The sequence below is a fragment of the Anguilla rostrata genome, chromosome 16, assembly GCF_018555375.3.
Source record: "Anguilla rostrata isolate EN2019 chromosome 16, ASM1855537v3, whole genome shotgun sequence".
Taxonomy (NCBI): domain Eukaryota; kingdom Metazoa; phylum Chordata; class Actinopteri; order Anguilliformes; family Anguillidae; genus Anguilla; species Anguilla rostrata.
In genome coordinates this window covers 24617691-24634217 of record NC_057948.1, presented here as the reverse complement: position 1 = coordinate 24634217, position 16527 = coordinate 24617691, and the positions used below count along the sequence as shown (strand labels likewise).

Sequence of the window (16527 nt, the reverse complement as noted above, 5' to 3'; positions counted from 1 at the left end):
ATTTCTGGTGAATGAAGAGAGAATTAAACTGAAAAATAAAATAAAAACATGGCCTACTTTTTCACCATAATGCCTGTGTTCTTAAAATCTGATCTACACAATGACATGTTCTTTACAAGGACGTACTGAAACCTAGCAAAACTAGCCAGAATACTATACTATACTAAAGCTATACTTAGAAGGCAATGTTAAAGATACTTGCCTTGTTTTCTTTTTCTCATTTAGAAAAACCCGCCTGATTTCCTAACTGGGCATTTGAGCATTTGGCTCATGAACCAATACTTTTCCTTTATACAGCTCACTGGAATAAGTGAGAACATGGAGCATAAATTACTTCAATACTGGATTCATTAATACGAGAATTAATTGTTATCTAAATGGTACATTTATATAAATAATTCATGCTTCCTGCAAATAATTTATAACATTGATACCTATTCAAATTTCATAATGAGGCACTGGGGACCAAAAAAACATCAGCTTTTCGGTGTGCGTAGTTAAGGAGATGCGTATATCCATCAGTCCCGTTTCATCTGAGTTACGCTCAGGCCGGTATGAATAAACATGAAAGCTGGGTAAACAAGAGTGCGTTTCCCCGACGCCGGCTGCCAGGCAGCAAAGTGCAAAGGCGCAAAACATCTGTCTGCCTCTGGACCCCCCCCCCCCCCCCACAGTGTCAGAAACGCTGATTTATATGCACCTGGAGCGCAAGATATCGGGCATCTCCATCTTGTAATTCAAATCAGTCTGCCGATGGAGCTATAGCCTGTAGATGTCGGTTCGGGAAGGGCAGCGCAGAAAAAACAAGGTAACGCGGCCAGCGCGGACCTGACATTTAGCTGATTCCTGATGAGAAGTGACAGGAGATTGACAATAAACGAAATTCATACGGGGCGGCAAGAACGACCAGCGCGTAGAGAAATAAACAAACAAATAAATGAATGCGGTTGGAGACGTTCACGCTTTTTAGCGAGGAGGGAGGCAGAGCTCTCTCTGAGACCTTTATGGCATAAATAGAGGTTACACAGATGCCATGTTGTACAAATGGAAATTGTAATGAAACAGAGAAAAAATAAATCGTTTTCCCTTCTGCTTCTAAAATAGACCATCTTTGCTGCCAGTTCCCCTTTTGTCAAAGGTAAATTTTTTAAAAATTATTACCCCGGCAACATTTATTCAGTCTTTGTTCCCTGCTACGTACACCTCTGTTTTTAGGAGTGCAGAACTTTAGGTTAGGTTAGGTGTGGGTTACACCTATTTCTCTAGATATCACCCTCCTTTAAAATGTATCTGCTCTGAATATGCATACAGAATATAAATATTTTGACACATCTTTGATTGGCTCAGATGCTCAAATCAATATGGTAACCGTACATTTCTGTGGAAGCTTACTAGAATTTTATAAACATGTATATTAGTGTAAATCCAGGCCGTGGAATTGAGAATCACTCTCCATGCGGCAGATTAATCTCCAGCGCTGGTACATGCACAAGATATTATGTGGTGATCACTCCTGTGTGTACCTGTTTGTCTGTGTGTGTGCGTGTGTGCGTTTCAATCCTTCCATTTGTCCGAATTACTAATAAGGCTATGGATGAATGTGGATAAAATAGACGGGACAGGGAAGAAATTATTACATTTAAATTGAATATGAATAAATAAAAATTTAAAGCATCAACTTCAGCTATGCAAATTCTTTATCTGTAAATGCCTTTTAAAACACAATGAGCATGTTTTTGGGCAACCACGGTATTATCCTGTGTAATTTATTCTCATTACTTTCAAAAGAAATCATTTGATTTTCAATTTAGGTAGGCTAGGTGGAGAGGGGGAAATACTGTAATAGCGCATGAGGTTTTAGGAGGAAAGCAGAGGCCTACTCCTGCTGTTAAAATAACCCATAATTTTAATATGTGGGTTATAGGTTTAATATCACTTCCCCTTTCCTTCTGTTTTCTTCAGAAAACTATACCACAGAATTCTGGTAGTCATTCAGCTGCACAAACCAAAAAAAAGCCAAAGATGAAATAAAATGGAAATAATGACTTCAAGCCAGGGTAATACCATAATAACGGAAACTGACTGTCAGGACATATCACGAGACATACTGTAGCTAACATTCAACAAGTGTAAAATGAATGTGTGAAATTAAAAATATAATTTAAAGTACTATAAATATGTACATTTACATGGGAAGATTCGATTTTCTCTGTTATTCTGAGTGGCAAATAAAATTTATTTAATTAATACTACAATTACTTTGTTTAAAACTCATCACAAATGGTTATTGACTGTTTTATGATTACTTTGTATAGATAAAAATACTGATACACCATTCAAAAACAGTTCAGTAAACCAAATGCATGCAATAAAATTAAACAAACCAGCAAATACAGAAAATCATATATTGCTATGCCCAGAGGAAAAAAAATATTTTCATTAATAACAGGCCATGCGACAAGATAGGAATTGAAAGGTCAGAAATAAGCAGACAGAAGAATAAGAGTGTAAGGCGCTGGCCCAGACACACAGAGAGCGAGACCTCAGGTTCCCACGTTTCTCAGCGGACGGCTCTTACCCTGGAGGTCTCGTAGGAGGGGCTGGACTGGCCACCTGCGGCCCAGGACGCCTGGCTCGTCCTCTCCTCCATACCTGGCAAGAGAAGAGAGGCAAAGCCCGTCAGCCCCGCGGACAAACAGGAAGTGACACGCCGCTGGACTCACGCTTCGTCCGCGCGCGACTGCCACAGGGACATGGACAGAGGGACTGACAGGAGAGTACACTCAAACAGGCAGGCAGATAGGTATAACACATAACTGTAGAAAGGTGGGCATAGAGAGCTGGCTTATGGAGACCTGGATTTGCTGTTATAAATATAATACAAGAAAGCAATGTGTGTGTGTGGGTTGTGTGTATGTTTCTAAATTCACTCATCTAGCCCTTACCCTTTAACATGATGAAAAAAAACAATCATTCCAGAGAGCACTGATCAGTAAGACCGTGTGACCTGTAGGCTATTTTCAACAACTGAGAGAGACCACTTCTCTCACAATGTTACATGTAAGTTTCCACTTCAAATCTCACTTCTGATGCTAAAAGTAGAAAACCAGGAATCTCAGGTTTTTTCATCTCAGTCACTGAGTGAGTACGAGGCCATTCTTAGGCAGAGAGAAAAAAACAGATCATTACTGGAAGCTGGTGACTAATCCATTACTTATCTTTTCTAAGGCCCTGCTTTATGAAGCCAATTCACTATGCGTCATTTATTTAGGTTTACATAAATCAAACAGTAACTTGCAAGCTGTCTCGAACATACGTGTGCCCTGAAATTCACTAAAAACCAACGGGAAAACTGTAATTTGGCTGTGATTTATGACCCAGCCCTATCAAAACAGCTGAGCACTGAAACACAATGAAGCTCATATTTTAAAACTCTCCACATTGCCAGGGAGGGAGACAGATAAATAAAAAAAGTTGACGTTATTGTGCTGATCCAACATCTGGTATGCGATGAACAAATAATATCTGACCTCTCGAAATTACATTTATGGAGAGAGTTCTGCACAGAAATATGAGCTCACAGACTCTTCATGCTGTTTTAGCCAATATTGTTTTGTAGGTAACAACATTCTGTTCACAATTTCCCATGTGGGCTACATAATTGCCAAGGGGGAATACCATAAACAGATCGAAAGGTATTGATCGTCCTTTTCATAATTCCATCCCCATTTCGCCAAACTGCATTATCATTCATTTGACTCTGCCCTCCTCTGAAACATGCAATTTTAAACAAAGTATAGGCTACACAAGGAATTGTACAAAGCAATTTTGAACAGTAAATACGTTTCGTTTTTTTTTAACTAGAAAAACAGCACTCAAGAGTACTATGAAGAACTTATAACTGAAAGTGTCTTTGAAAACAAAAGGAATCCAGTTTCTGAGAAATAACCTAAATCGTTCCACATGACCGCACGACTGAGCACACAAGATGCTATAGTCATCACCCCACACTGCTACTTGGAAAAACAAAGATACATGTTTTCCATTGTGAAACACCAGTTAAGGGACCTTCCATGGTACAGACAGAGTGCGTCGGCAAAGCTTTAGTTTGACTCCAGACATGGATTTCTGTGCGAGTGAGCTCTTCATCTATTCAATGGCCTGCTTGACAAGAGTGGGGTCTCATTATACCTGCCTCGTCTCCACAATACCCCCCCCCCCAAAACCCCTCGGCCACACCTCAACCCCCCCCCCCCCGCTGCACAGCGAATCGCTCTGATTCTTTCCCAGTGCTGTGAGACTCTCTGGCCTCTGGCTCCCTTTACTGCACTAAAGCAAAGATAGTGTCTTTAGGGTGCGACCCTGTCACTAGCATGCCACAGCCTGAGGCTGAGAGGCCATCTTTCTGCATGGCTGCATCTGGGGACCAGTCATCACCAACAGCACACTGGAAGGCAAGAGTCTGAACCAAAAAAAAAAACTGCAATGAAATGCAGCCTAGCCAAGTGTAAAACGATAAATTTGAGGCTATGGGCCAAAAATAGGAGATAACTCAATCTGTACAGTTAACCCATTCTTTACACTACAGAGGCAATTCATGCAATGGGACCGAAGGGCTGGAGAGAATGGTCCTGAATGTAAAATTAACCCATTTCCTTACAGTTTTTCTCTCCTAAGACAACAGAACTAAACTACAGTGGCTCATTCCATTCATAAATGCTGTCAGCTTCTACATAGCTGGTAAGAACAAAGAAAATCATCCAAGACAGATGTTATGCTTACAAGCATGTTGCACTGTACTACCAGAGATCCTGCTACCACTGCTGCTGCTACTACTACTAGTAACACTGCCACTACTACTGTCACCACTGCCTATAAGCATACATTTTTCTGTGTGACAGAGATGGGATGTGAATTTGAGTGACAGTGAAAACGAACACCTCTGAACTGGTTCATTTATCCCAAAAGCAAATTTAAAATGTTGAAATGTTTCAACCAAATAGGTCTGAAATCTCCATGACAGAAATAAATAAAGGTGTGTGACATCACACCGAGTGGTGATCCACCTGAGATCGTCTACAAGTAAACTGATCATTTGTACATTACACAAGCCAAGCTGGCCTGACAGCCACGCAGGACCGCATCAAAATGATGTCAGCAGCACAAATGAAATGTGCCTTGTTCTAAATAAAAAGCCTTGATCATTACAAAGTAACAGAAAATGGATGTTGAGTACACCTCAGTGTTAAATGTCACTGAATTAGGGGTTCTCTTTATTTACAGTACAGGAAATTACCTCAGAGGGAATTCATCAGAGCCCCTCCCAGACTTAGCTTGAGTAATGCATTTTTGTGTTGCGAAATCAATTATTTATAATCCTTCTCGTTATAAATGTGCTGTAGATTTAAAGAAAACAAACAGAATGTTAGAAAGTACTATAGCAGCAGCACAGCAGCATTTAGTGTTAGAAGAGGGAGCCATCTTGCAACAAATCAGCAGGTAACTCACGTGGTTGGAAGTGTGTGCAAATTTTAATTTACAGAGCCTTACAACCTTCTGTGTATTGCAGTAGCATTATAGTATCATTACCTTAATGTCCCTGCCTGTTAGACATGCGATTCTGCTGAGGTCTGGTGATGATTCTCTCTCTCTCTCTCTCTCTCATCTGTGCTTTGTTGATTCGTGTAGCCCTCTCTCTCTCTCTCTCTCTCTCCCTTTCTTCATCTAAATCACTATTAATACTCAAATTTAAATACATCAGTTAGGACCTCTGAAAAATATCAGTCATATCTGAAGTGGACACATGAGTAAAAAAATATCAGCAGAGGAAAAATTAAACAGTTACACAACTAGTCAGATGATTCTAATTTGCTTATGCTTGAAGAAAATCCGCTTCGAAATGAGGCTTTCATTTGTATTGGGACGTATGAAGAAAGTTGGCACAAACATAAACAGAGGTGAGAGTATTCTCTTCAAGACTCACTGTCTGACAAATTAAATCACGGCACTCAAAATTCTGTTCACTGCAACCTTTCAGTTCAACCTAATCCACATTCCTAAGAAACAGGGCAGAAATAGGGATGAAAACGTGGTAAAATTAAGAAATGAATTAAGAAATGAACTGAATATTTTTACCAAAAGTAAAACATGACAAAATGTAAAATGCGTATATTAAAATGCCAATGTCTCTTGTATTTAAGGACAAAATGTGCAGTAAAAAAACAGTAATAATCACGTACGAGAACATTATGTGGCAGGTGAACCTAACTTAAACCTGAATAACAAAAATAAACACCATTAGAAAATGTTTGTCACAGTCCTCAGTAATGAAGAGTCAGTTTGTTCACACAAAACAGGGGTTAATAATATTGGCAGAACTTTATTTTTAAAAATATACAACCAGTAAAGCAAGTCTAGGCCCTTCCCTTGCGCATATACTCAATAGTTTCAAATTTTTTAAAATTTAATTTAGTTTGTGATATGTGCTGTTCTTAAATACACATTTTTCAGAACAGACTTACTGGTACAGCACATTTTTCTCCCTGAGGCATGTACACTGAAAGCACATGCACAAAGAAGGTCACTGTTTGCCTTGTTTAGTAATGTAGCACACTGCTGCCATAAAATGACAGACCACTGAGCAGGAATTAAGCCAACGGAACAACACGGTTTCTCTCTCCGTTTAGCCAGGACACTTGGACTTCACAACAATAACAGCGATGTCATGAATATGAGGCTATACACACTGAAAACATAAAGATAAAAGGAAACTGAAAAATCATGAAGGTGGTTAAAAAAAAGAGGAAACCACCTGTTCAATGCTACCATACAGCAGGAGCAAAGAGAACTAGGTGTTTCAACAAGCTGTAGGCCCTCGAGCGCAAGACTGGCTTTGAGCCTGAGGCTGAGCTCTAGTGCAAACAGCCATAGACAAAAAAAAATGTGATGAATTTTCTACTTACATTTTATTGATTAGAATTTCTTTTGCCATTTTTATTCAATTTTATTATTTTCTATTTCTCCCTATTTGGAATGGCCGGAGGAGCACAGACTAGCATACTTCCTCTAAGGACTGTAGCCAGCTATGCTGCTGGTCCACCAGCTGACCAGCACAGTTATTACACTGGAGGACTGTAATACCACATGCTGCTAGTACAGGCCAACTGCACCCTGCACACTGTGGGTTGGCAGTGCAGCAAAGAGGTTGGGGAACTGGGATTGCAACTATAAGGCTCGGTTCAACTCCCAGGCAGTACACTACCATTGTACCATTAAGCATGGTACTAACCTATATCGCTTCAATAAATATACAGATATGTAAATGAATTGTGTGTAAAACAATGCAATGTGGACAAGTCGCTCTGGATAAGAGTGTCTGCTAAATTCCGAAGATGTACAGTAAATGTAGAAAGACCAGAGGAGTTATTAACGCACACAAAGACACAGGGAGTATCCTGCAGACTGTAGTTATGTAATGTGTTTTTGGGAAAATTTCCAAGTTGCTGTAAGCACCCCCCCCCCCACCCCCACCCCCACCCCCCAGAAAAGAAAACTAAAACTACTCAAAGGATAACTGAAAATTACTTGTCATTAGTTGGTCACACTCAACTTGTATCACCCTGGGAGGAAATGTTTTCATGCCAGCCTAATGCTTTTAAAAAAAAGTTAAAAAAACAGACCTTATGCAATGGAACATTAAAGTGCATACATTAAAGGGCTAGACCCAGCATTTACAATTACACTTTTACTCAGACTTTGAAAGCAAGAAAGCACAAATTATGCAGTCCAATCTCGTCTGCAAGCATAGTCTGTGTATTTCACGCAAACAAGTACACACAGAGGAATTGCAGTAATGAGTGGTTATGCTCAGCGCGCAGTGCTATGCTGTTGCAGTGGTGCATGCAAGCCGTGTAAATCCCCCTGTTTTATTCATCTGATTTCAGGAGTGTGATGTGCTAAACTCGCTGAACCTCCTCGGGATCGCTGCCAACACACTGTCAGGAACAAACAGGTAATATCCTCAACATCTCCAATCAAATAGTAACATCACCTTGAATGGATGGCAAATCTTGCTCTTGGCAGTGTCTGAACTGTTTTTGCGCCTTAACGGCAAAGCGGGCGCTGATCTCTCCCTCTTACATACCGTATGAAATAAAAGGTATAAACACACTATGCTAGAGGCCGACATTGGGAAACATCCGCTAGACAACTCTGTCAACCACTGGAGAAAAAAACACATGAATTACTCAAAATGGCATGGCAGTCCACTGCTGAGAAAACACCTCGCCAGACGTGACATCATGCAGTCCGTTCCAAGTCAATCGCTGGGATTTGTTTTTTGCTCAGAATTGCTTAGAAACGAGCGTTGTGTATAAAGCTATAGAGGGCAACGCTGACTGACACTGACTGACAGACTGTGCCCTGAGTAGCAGGTCTGTAAATTGTGCTTAAGAATTCTGGCTAGTTGTTCTGGTGCATTCTAGTGCCAGAGGTTTGGGTGGTGAAACATTAAGGCAACAGATACTGTGTCTGCAGTGTCCAAATTCACTGCTGATGGCTTACCACTCCTGCAAGAGGAAGAGGTAGCAGCCAAAAAGCCAATACCTCATTCATTTCACTGTTTAATTTTTCATTAGCAATTTCTAATTCTTTTTATAATGACAGTAATAGCCAATAAATTAATAAAAAACACATTTTTCCCCAATTTGAAATACCAAATCGTATATACAGGCCTGTCCCATCATTGTAAGATCAATATGGGAAAGCATGGACACTCCCTCAAAAGTGCTTACTGCTAACTGCAGCGTCTTGTCACTTCTAAGTCCACTTTGCTGCACTACTTTGGAGGGATACACTTCAGGTATAAGTGGTGCAGACAGATTACTGGGGCTTCATAGACCAGAGGTGTCTGTCTTGTGCAACGAGCCCGGGAAGTCCCTGCTGACCAAAAACCATCCCTCCCCTACATGACACAAAGGTCAATTATCCAGTTCCCCGTGAGACTCCCGACCACAGCGAGGACAGCCTCCCCGATCGCAGGGAGTCGCGGAGTAGAGCTTTAGCTTGGACGAGCCACACGGGAATCCCCAACTTTTTTCATTGTGTACCCCAATCAAACTCTATGATCTGTAAACCCTTAATAGCACGCAATACGGAAAAACACAATGTCTAATTAACTTGAATGGGGTGAACAGTTTGAAGCTGCACTGTGTGACTCTACAGTAATTGCATGCAAATAACGGTCATTTCAGTGGTTCGTTTTCATTTTACTAATGGAAGCGTTCTTCTGAAATGTTCAGCGTCCTACAGAAAGGAGCTATTTACCAATAGGATAAAAAGGGAAATTTAAACTGAAATACAGAGTAAAATGCGCAATACCCACTGATGTGCACCAGGTTTGGAGCCAACAACAGATTATAAGATAGCTGTTGTCTATTAACTTCATTTATTTATTAACCTTTATCTAACCAAGTTAGTCCCACTGAGAGTAAAATCTCTTTTCCTAGAGAGACCTGATCAAGACGGGCAGCAGTGCATATATTTTCAGACACAACAATGAAACTCACATGAAGACTAAAACACTATGCTACAAAATGCGAAGGAGAAATGCACTCACATTTACAAATGAACAGTTACAGTTATTAATAGACTGTGATACCATAGAGTTTACAGTTGCTTTAAGTAAGTAGGTCCTGAAGCTTAAGTGCTTTAGCTGGTTTCATTCACATTACTATAGAACGTGAAAGAGACCATGATGCAGTAAAGCCCTTTTTTTTAAATGTAGAAAATAAGAAAGATGAATCAGGGGCCGCACAGTACAGGGTGGTGAGGTGCAGGTCCCTTTCCAGGAGCCCCTGAAGCTTAAATCCCATTTCCCCAGATGATTACCGTCTGATGAGTCACCAGCCTAAAACCAGCGCATTCAGAGAAAGATTTCAGCCCATTTCACCCGCAGATGAAAGAAGGGAATTATGGGAAGCGGGAGGAGGGAACGACGGGGCTCGTCACACAACAGTGGGGGGGGGGGTCCCTATCCCTCTGCTCCTGCGCACCTGTACGGGGCGGGGGGAGGGGGTGGCCTGGGGTGGTGGGGCCCTGGCCACGCCCCTGCTGATGAAAGCGAGCAGACACCAGGACTATGAGGGCATTTTCATTCCCTCACTCACCCTCAGCGCACTGGAGGAGAGGAAACCAGGGACTGGAACGATGAGAGTGCTCCATACACCACGCACCTTCGCAATGAACAATCAAACTGACTAGCATCACGCGCTAAACCTATAGGAACAAGCCCGGCATGCTACAAAAACCCTTCCAGATAGGCCCTTTGACCGAGCTGGCAGGGGAGCCCAGCGTGAGGCCGGCTCACTGCGTGGCAAAAACTGATGATGCTTTCAAGGTCTTCTCCTTCACCCGGCTGGGAAAACTCATGTGACAGGACATGGCTTTGCCATGGGGGACAACCCCAAACCGAGTGTGCATGTCATGAAGAAAACAAAAAACAGAAACTTAACAACAGCAACAAAAGCAAGCTGAAAAACATGCCCATGACCACTAAACACAAACAAATGCTTCCAGCTAGGATATAGCAGCCTATTCACAGTCTCATGAAATATCATGACAGTTCAATTCAAGCAAACAGTGGGGATCGCGCACCATGGTGACAACAGTATCAACAGGGCTGGCAATTGCACTCGTTACAATGACAGAATCACTAATAATTCTGTTGTTAATATCATCAAAGTTTAGCAAAAAACATCAAATGAAAAAAGACTGAGTGCTTCCCTGGGGTTCCGTGGGAGGCACAGATGCTGTTCTTTGACATTCACGACCACTATCTCACTTGCATTGTATTGTGAATACCACGGCGGGGAAAAATCAATGTCAATTCTAGCCATTCAAAAGCGGAGCACAAAACGGCTATCTTGTCTAACACAGTCAGAACCCTTTGATTATCGATTTGCAGTCAGCGGCTGCGCTAACTGCACTGCCTGGCGCGCGGTCCTTCTCCCTGGTGCGCTGGTGTCGCGAATCGCTGCTGGATGCTGCATAATTAATGAGCAGGCAGCGCATAAATGAAAGCACGTCCAGCCTCTCCTTTTCAGATCAAAGTCCCAAAACGGAGGGACCCGACAGGGTGGCAAAGAGACTCCACATTTACCCAACACAAATACACCAGGATGACCCCGTCCTTCCCTTTAAATCTGGCAATGGAAGGGCTTTCAGTCCCAGTGCATTACCTGAGCGCCCCAGCTCACCTCCCTGTCCACAGCGCCTCCATGCTTCCCAATGAGGGAATGGTACTACAGGAGAACGGCGGTGGTGGGGGGATTTGGGGGGTTGGGTCTGTTTAATGTCCGTTTCTCATTTATTCTCTCTTTTCTCTCCTGCTTTCAAGGGGGCCTTGGAATGCTTGGCAGGGCGGCTGTGCGGACGCCTGTCAGGATATCTCCAGTGCAGACGCGTTAATCCAAAACTCTCATTCCCTGCGATTTCCACACTTCCTTCCTGTGGCGCTCCCCCTCACCATATGTTCACAAGTGCTTATTAAGGGGAGGTGCTCCTTTTTTTAATACCAGAGCGCCGAAACCCTCACCCCCCCCCCCCCCCCCCCCGAAAGTTCTGATCCAACAGCAGACCAAAACCACACGATAGCTCCACAGAAATATGCCTATGGTTTGTTGTCCGTAAAACGAGCCACATTTAAACCACGCTGCAGCCCTGCAGGAGGAGAGCTAACCCCTCAGAGGAAATCGGAGTATTTTCTCCCTCAACCTTGATTCAGTTCATTCGGCTGCAATGTTTGCAGTTACATTGTGCTGAAATACTCACACACCCTTCCTTCTGCACGCTAAGGGCTACTGAAAGAGGCCTGTCTTGAACGCTTCAAGCGCAGCCTAATGGATACCACCACCGCACATTCCCCACATCCAAACACTGACAAGCTATAATGGGTAGCAATAATAAGCATCTTTTTTATGCATTCTTAATGAGATATTTTGTGCTGAGTGAAATGCACCAAACACAAAAGGATTAGCCTGCAATTACACCACAAGCGTTTCCAATCAACAGCATGTTTATTATTTCAGAGGGCTTTATTTTGTATTGAGCCGCTCATTAGCGGAGTTAATCAGAGCCGCGCCTTGTGACGGCGCTAACGATGATATCACAGTGCTCAGCAGTGGACAGGAGCATTAGCAGAGGAAACATACACATGTAGACAAACTCTGCTTCATTCTCCTGAGCCACTGTGGGATTCAGTGATTAATGAAAATGCTGATGATTGGTTGTCTGCGAACATGTCATGACCGCCTATATGCTGTAGTATTCAAAAATTCTCTGACCCTGACACACACACACAGACACACATACACATAAATACACATAAATACACATACACACACATACGCATGCACATATACATACACATAAACACACACAAACACATAAACACACAAACACGCATACACGTAACACACATGTACACACGCATGCACGCACATACGCACACAAACACACACACACACACACACACACACACACTGTGTCCCCCACTGCTCTGTGATGTGTTTAATGAAGGCTGCCCTGGCGGGGGCTGTCAGGACAGCGGTCTGCACTGGAGCCAAGTATTTCCTCATTTCCCTCAGCTCCCCCGCCCAATCACGAAGCTGTCATCACAGGGTCGGCACGGCAACAATTCCAGGTCGCTTAAGAGGAAAGGAGCTCTAGCACGCCTCTTTGGGCCGGGGCTTCTCTGGTACATGCGCTTCTTTCACTCTCATCAAACGGCCCAGACGACATAAAGGGTCCCAGAAAAAGCTCACACCTTTAACCCACTTTGGCAAAAACACAGATGAATAACAAGGCTATTAATTTTAGCCGCAGTAATGACTGACAGCCCATTCTTGCTCATCACGGCTGCCCACAGCTCGCTCGTCTGTTCCACCGCATGCAGAGACACTGGGAGAAGGTGCCAGCGTGACGGAGGGGAGGAGGAATAACCGCCACTCTGCCGGCGCCCAAAACTCATTATCACCCTTTCCCATTATAGACAAGCGGCCCCTGTGATTACCTGCATAAACACAACAAACGGCTCATCGCCCCACACTCACATCCCCCAGGGCAGGGGGCTAACTGGCCAAAGTCTGTCACACAACACACAACACGGGTCATGTTAGGCTCAAGTTGTGTGTGGTATGACACACTTTGGCCAGTCAGACATACAACTTTTGTATTTGTACATATCTCTCAAAATATGCACGAATACAAAAGTTATACATTTGTCCTGTTCTGCTCTCCAATACTACGACGTCACAGACCATGAGACAACCCTCCCCATTATTATAATTATAACCATGGCAACAAACAAAAATGAGGGTTACATAAATGCAAAGTTGGAGGTTTTACAAAAGACCAAGACTTAGCTAGAGTCCGTCGTCTGTAATTTATTATTCCAAATCCTTCAAAAGATAAATTAAAACCAGGAATAAATCAGGGGCCCACACTAATCCTCCAACCTTTTTTTAAAAGAGAAAGGATTGAAGCTCAATTTGATCAGTACACAGCACAGAGAGAAACAGTTTCAGACCCTAGACTTTAAAATGACAAACGGCATTAAGTGCAAACGCGGTGGCAGATAGCTGTATACACAGAAGCGGCTCACCCGGACACTGCTGGCAGGGGGAAGGGATTAGGCAAACACAACAATGACTTGTGCTCATCAGCATTTTCTATATCTGAAATGTAAATCCTGATAGAAGAGCCCGGCGCGGGGTCACGCTCTCCTCCACACTCGCGCCGCGCTTCGCTAACCGCTCGCGACACTTAAGAAGGGGACCGTGCGCGCGCAGAACCCGCCCAGATGTGTTCTTAAAGGGCCCGCGGGCTTCAGGGCTCCCTCAGACGTGACTTGGAGTTCAGCCTCAAGTCATCTAACCTGCGTGTGTCCAATCGCTGCTTCAAATGAACCCGATACTTTCCAAGCAGTAATAATAATAATAATAATAATAATAATATATTTTATTTATCAGGCGCCTTTCTGAACACTCAAGGTCACCTTACATGGTATTAAAATGAATAGAAGAATGACAAGACACTACAGATACATACATGATATTAAAAACAGTTTGAAAAGATAAAAAAAATATATATATAAATAAATAATAATAGTAATAAAATAAATAAAAGTGCCATGGGGGAGTGGATAGCTATGTCCTGTTCAGGAAAAAGCTAGTGTGAAGAGGTGAGTTTTTAAATGTCTCTTAAAAGTGGAGAGAGGCTCAGCATTACAGATGTGGGGAGGGAGTGTGTTCCAGAGTTTGGGTGCTGCACAGGAGAAGGACCCCGTGGTGCAGAGTGAGGGACAGTAGAAGCTGCAGAGAGGAGCGAGGACGGTGGGTGTGTGGTCCAGGGTAATATCAGTGAGGTAGGCCGGAGCTAAACCATGAAGGGCACTGTAGGTTAGCAGGAGGGTTTTGCATTGTATTCGAAATTTCACTGGCAGCCAATGAAGTTTGTACAGGATTGGAGAGATGTGATCGTATGTTTTAGTGTGGGTCAGTATTCGTGCGGCAGCATTTTGAGCTAACTATTGATCTGATTGGGATGCCAGTGAGAATAGAGTTACAATAATCCAGCCGAGATGTTACAAAGGCATGGATTAGCGTTTCTGTTGTCGAGTAGGACAGGGTGGGCCTGAGTTTTGATATGTTTCGGAGATGGAAAAAGGCAGATCTGGTGATGTGTATTACATGAGGTTCAAAAGAGAAAGTGGAGTCAAGAATGACACCAAGGCTCTTCACATGAGTGGAAAGTGGGATGGGGAAACCGTCAATAGTAATGGAAAAGTTTGGAGTTTTGGATAGTGTGGATTTAGACCCTATAAGCATTACTTCAGATTTGTCACCGTTAAGTTTGAGGAAATTACGGGTCATCCAGATTCTAATGTCCTGCAAACAGTTGATGAGAGATGGGGGAGGAAGTGCAGAGGAGGGTTTGGAACTTATATAAAGCTGTGTGTCATCAGCGTAGCAGTGAAAACTTAGCCATAGCCATTTTGAGAACAAACCACAAAGCATCAAACTATTTGTTATTTGTGGTTCCACAAATTAAGTTCTTCTTTCAAATGCCATTTGTGGCTAATCTTAGAGTGCGTCCAGTCGTTTTAGCCCATCCATCAAAGTCTCTGTAGTAGACTCACACAACAACCCTTTAAAGTACACATATCAGCTTCAATACAAGGGTAAATAAGTGAACTGTAAACTGTACAATTCATTGAGTCAGGTTGAATTAATTCAAATCAAATAATGTAACTACATAAAAGTGTGGTAAGATGCTCGTTTCACATAAACAGGGTTCATGCGCCAAAGCAAAATTTACAAGCGGAAAAAAAAGGGAAAATATTATTAAAACAACAGTTTATTATTATTTACAGAATATTATTTGTTTGGCACAATGCAGCAAAGCAAGGAGAGCGAGAGAAACACGACAACAAGACAGCACACTCAGGCTCGGCTTGTTGGCGTTGCCACCCACTAATCAGAGCTGTGAAGGTATGTGCTGGGAGAAACCAAAGGCAGACGAAATCCTGTTGTGTTCTTCAATCAACGATTCCAGCGTTTATAATATTTTAATCCTTACCATTAGGAAATGTGCTCTGTGACTTTGAGTCAGAGGTCACAATGGTTTGTTTGTACAGAAACGTCATTTTTGTCAAATCAGACAAGGACAATTGAACCGCAGAACCTATTGTCTAAAAAATGCTGCTTGGTGACAGTTATGATTTAACTGAGCATATCCTGCTGAAAAAAAGTAGATATTAAATAAGATATTAATATCACAAGGTTTGATTCCCATCTTCACAGTTATATATGTAAAACTGTGTTTCTCGGCGAAAATGACTTAAAATTATGGAGCAGGTCACACAATATTTTACCCAAAAAGTGAGCTGGATGGCATTTTTAATCAGTGGGATGACAGCAGACTAGTGGTGGGCAATATGGCCTAAAACTGATATAGCAATTTTCTTTTACTGAATGACGATATTCAATATAATTTGTCATTTTCTTATGCAAAAATGGGTGAATTTTTTTCATGCCTGATAGGCTCCTGCAAAAAGTGGAAAGGGTCCTTTGACATAGAAACAATAGGAGTTTTTGGCTTGGCGTGCATGTACACATAGCATGTCCCACCATTTTAGTCCGACCCCCATCACACCTGTCCAGAGCGACCCAGCCAAGGCTCCCCTTACCTTAGGGCTCACCTCCAAACACAAACAGCCAAGCTGGCTGGAAACCAGAATTAATAAAAACACATGCTCTACACATGCCAGCATCAGAATACTGACATTCACCTAAAATGACAATGCTTTGTTGCTTGTTCTTTTTTTTTTTTTTTTTTTTTGGTCATGCTACCCCATGTAATTTCTACACTTGTAGTAAATTTCATTGGGACACCCAGCACTGCATCTTCAGATACATCAATATAAACCGGTGAGACCCAAAAACCCCAAACCCACCCCCACCCCCACCC

General features: G+C 42.5%; 1 protein-coding gene across 4 annotated transcripts in view; it reads right to left on the bottom strand.

Annotated features, from left to right (window-relative positions):
* The window catches only part of LOC135242184 (transcription factor 12-like), a 96462-nt gene that overhangs the window by 66029 nt on the left and 13906 nt on the right, over nucleotides 1-16527 (bottom strand). For all 4 annotated transcript variants that reach the window (XM_064313146.1, XM_064313149.1, XM_064313148.1 and 1 more), the window contains exon 4: nucleotides 2579-2652. In XM_064313146.1, coding sequence (XP_064169216.1) covers nucleotides 2579-2652 — 74 coding nt within the window. The remainder of the gene's footprint in view (nucleotides 1-2578; nucleotides 2653-16527) is intronic.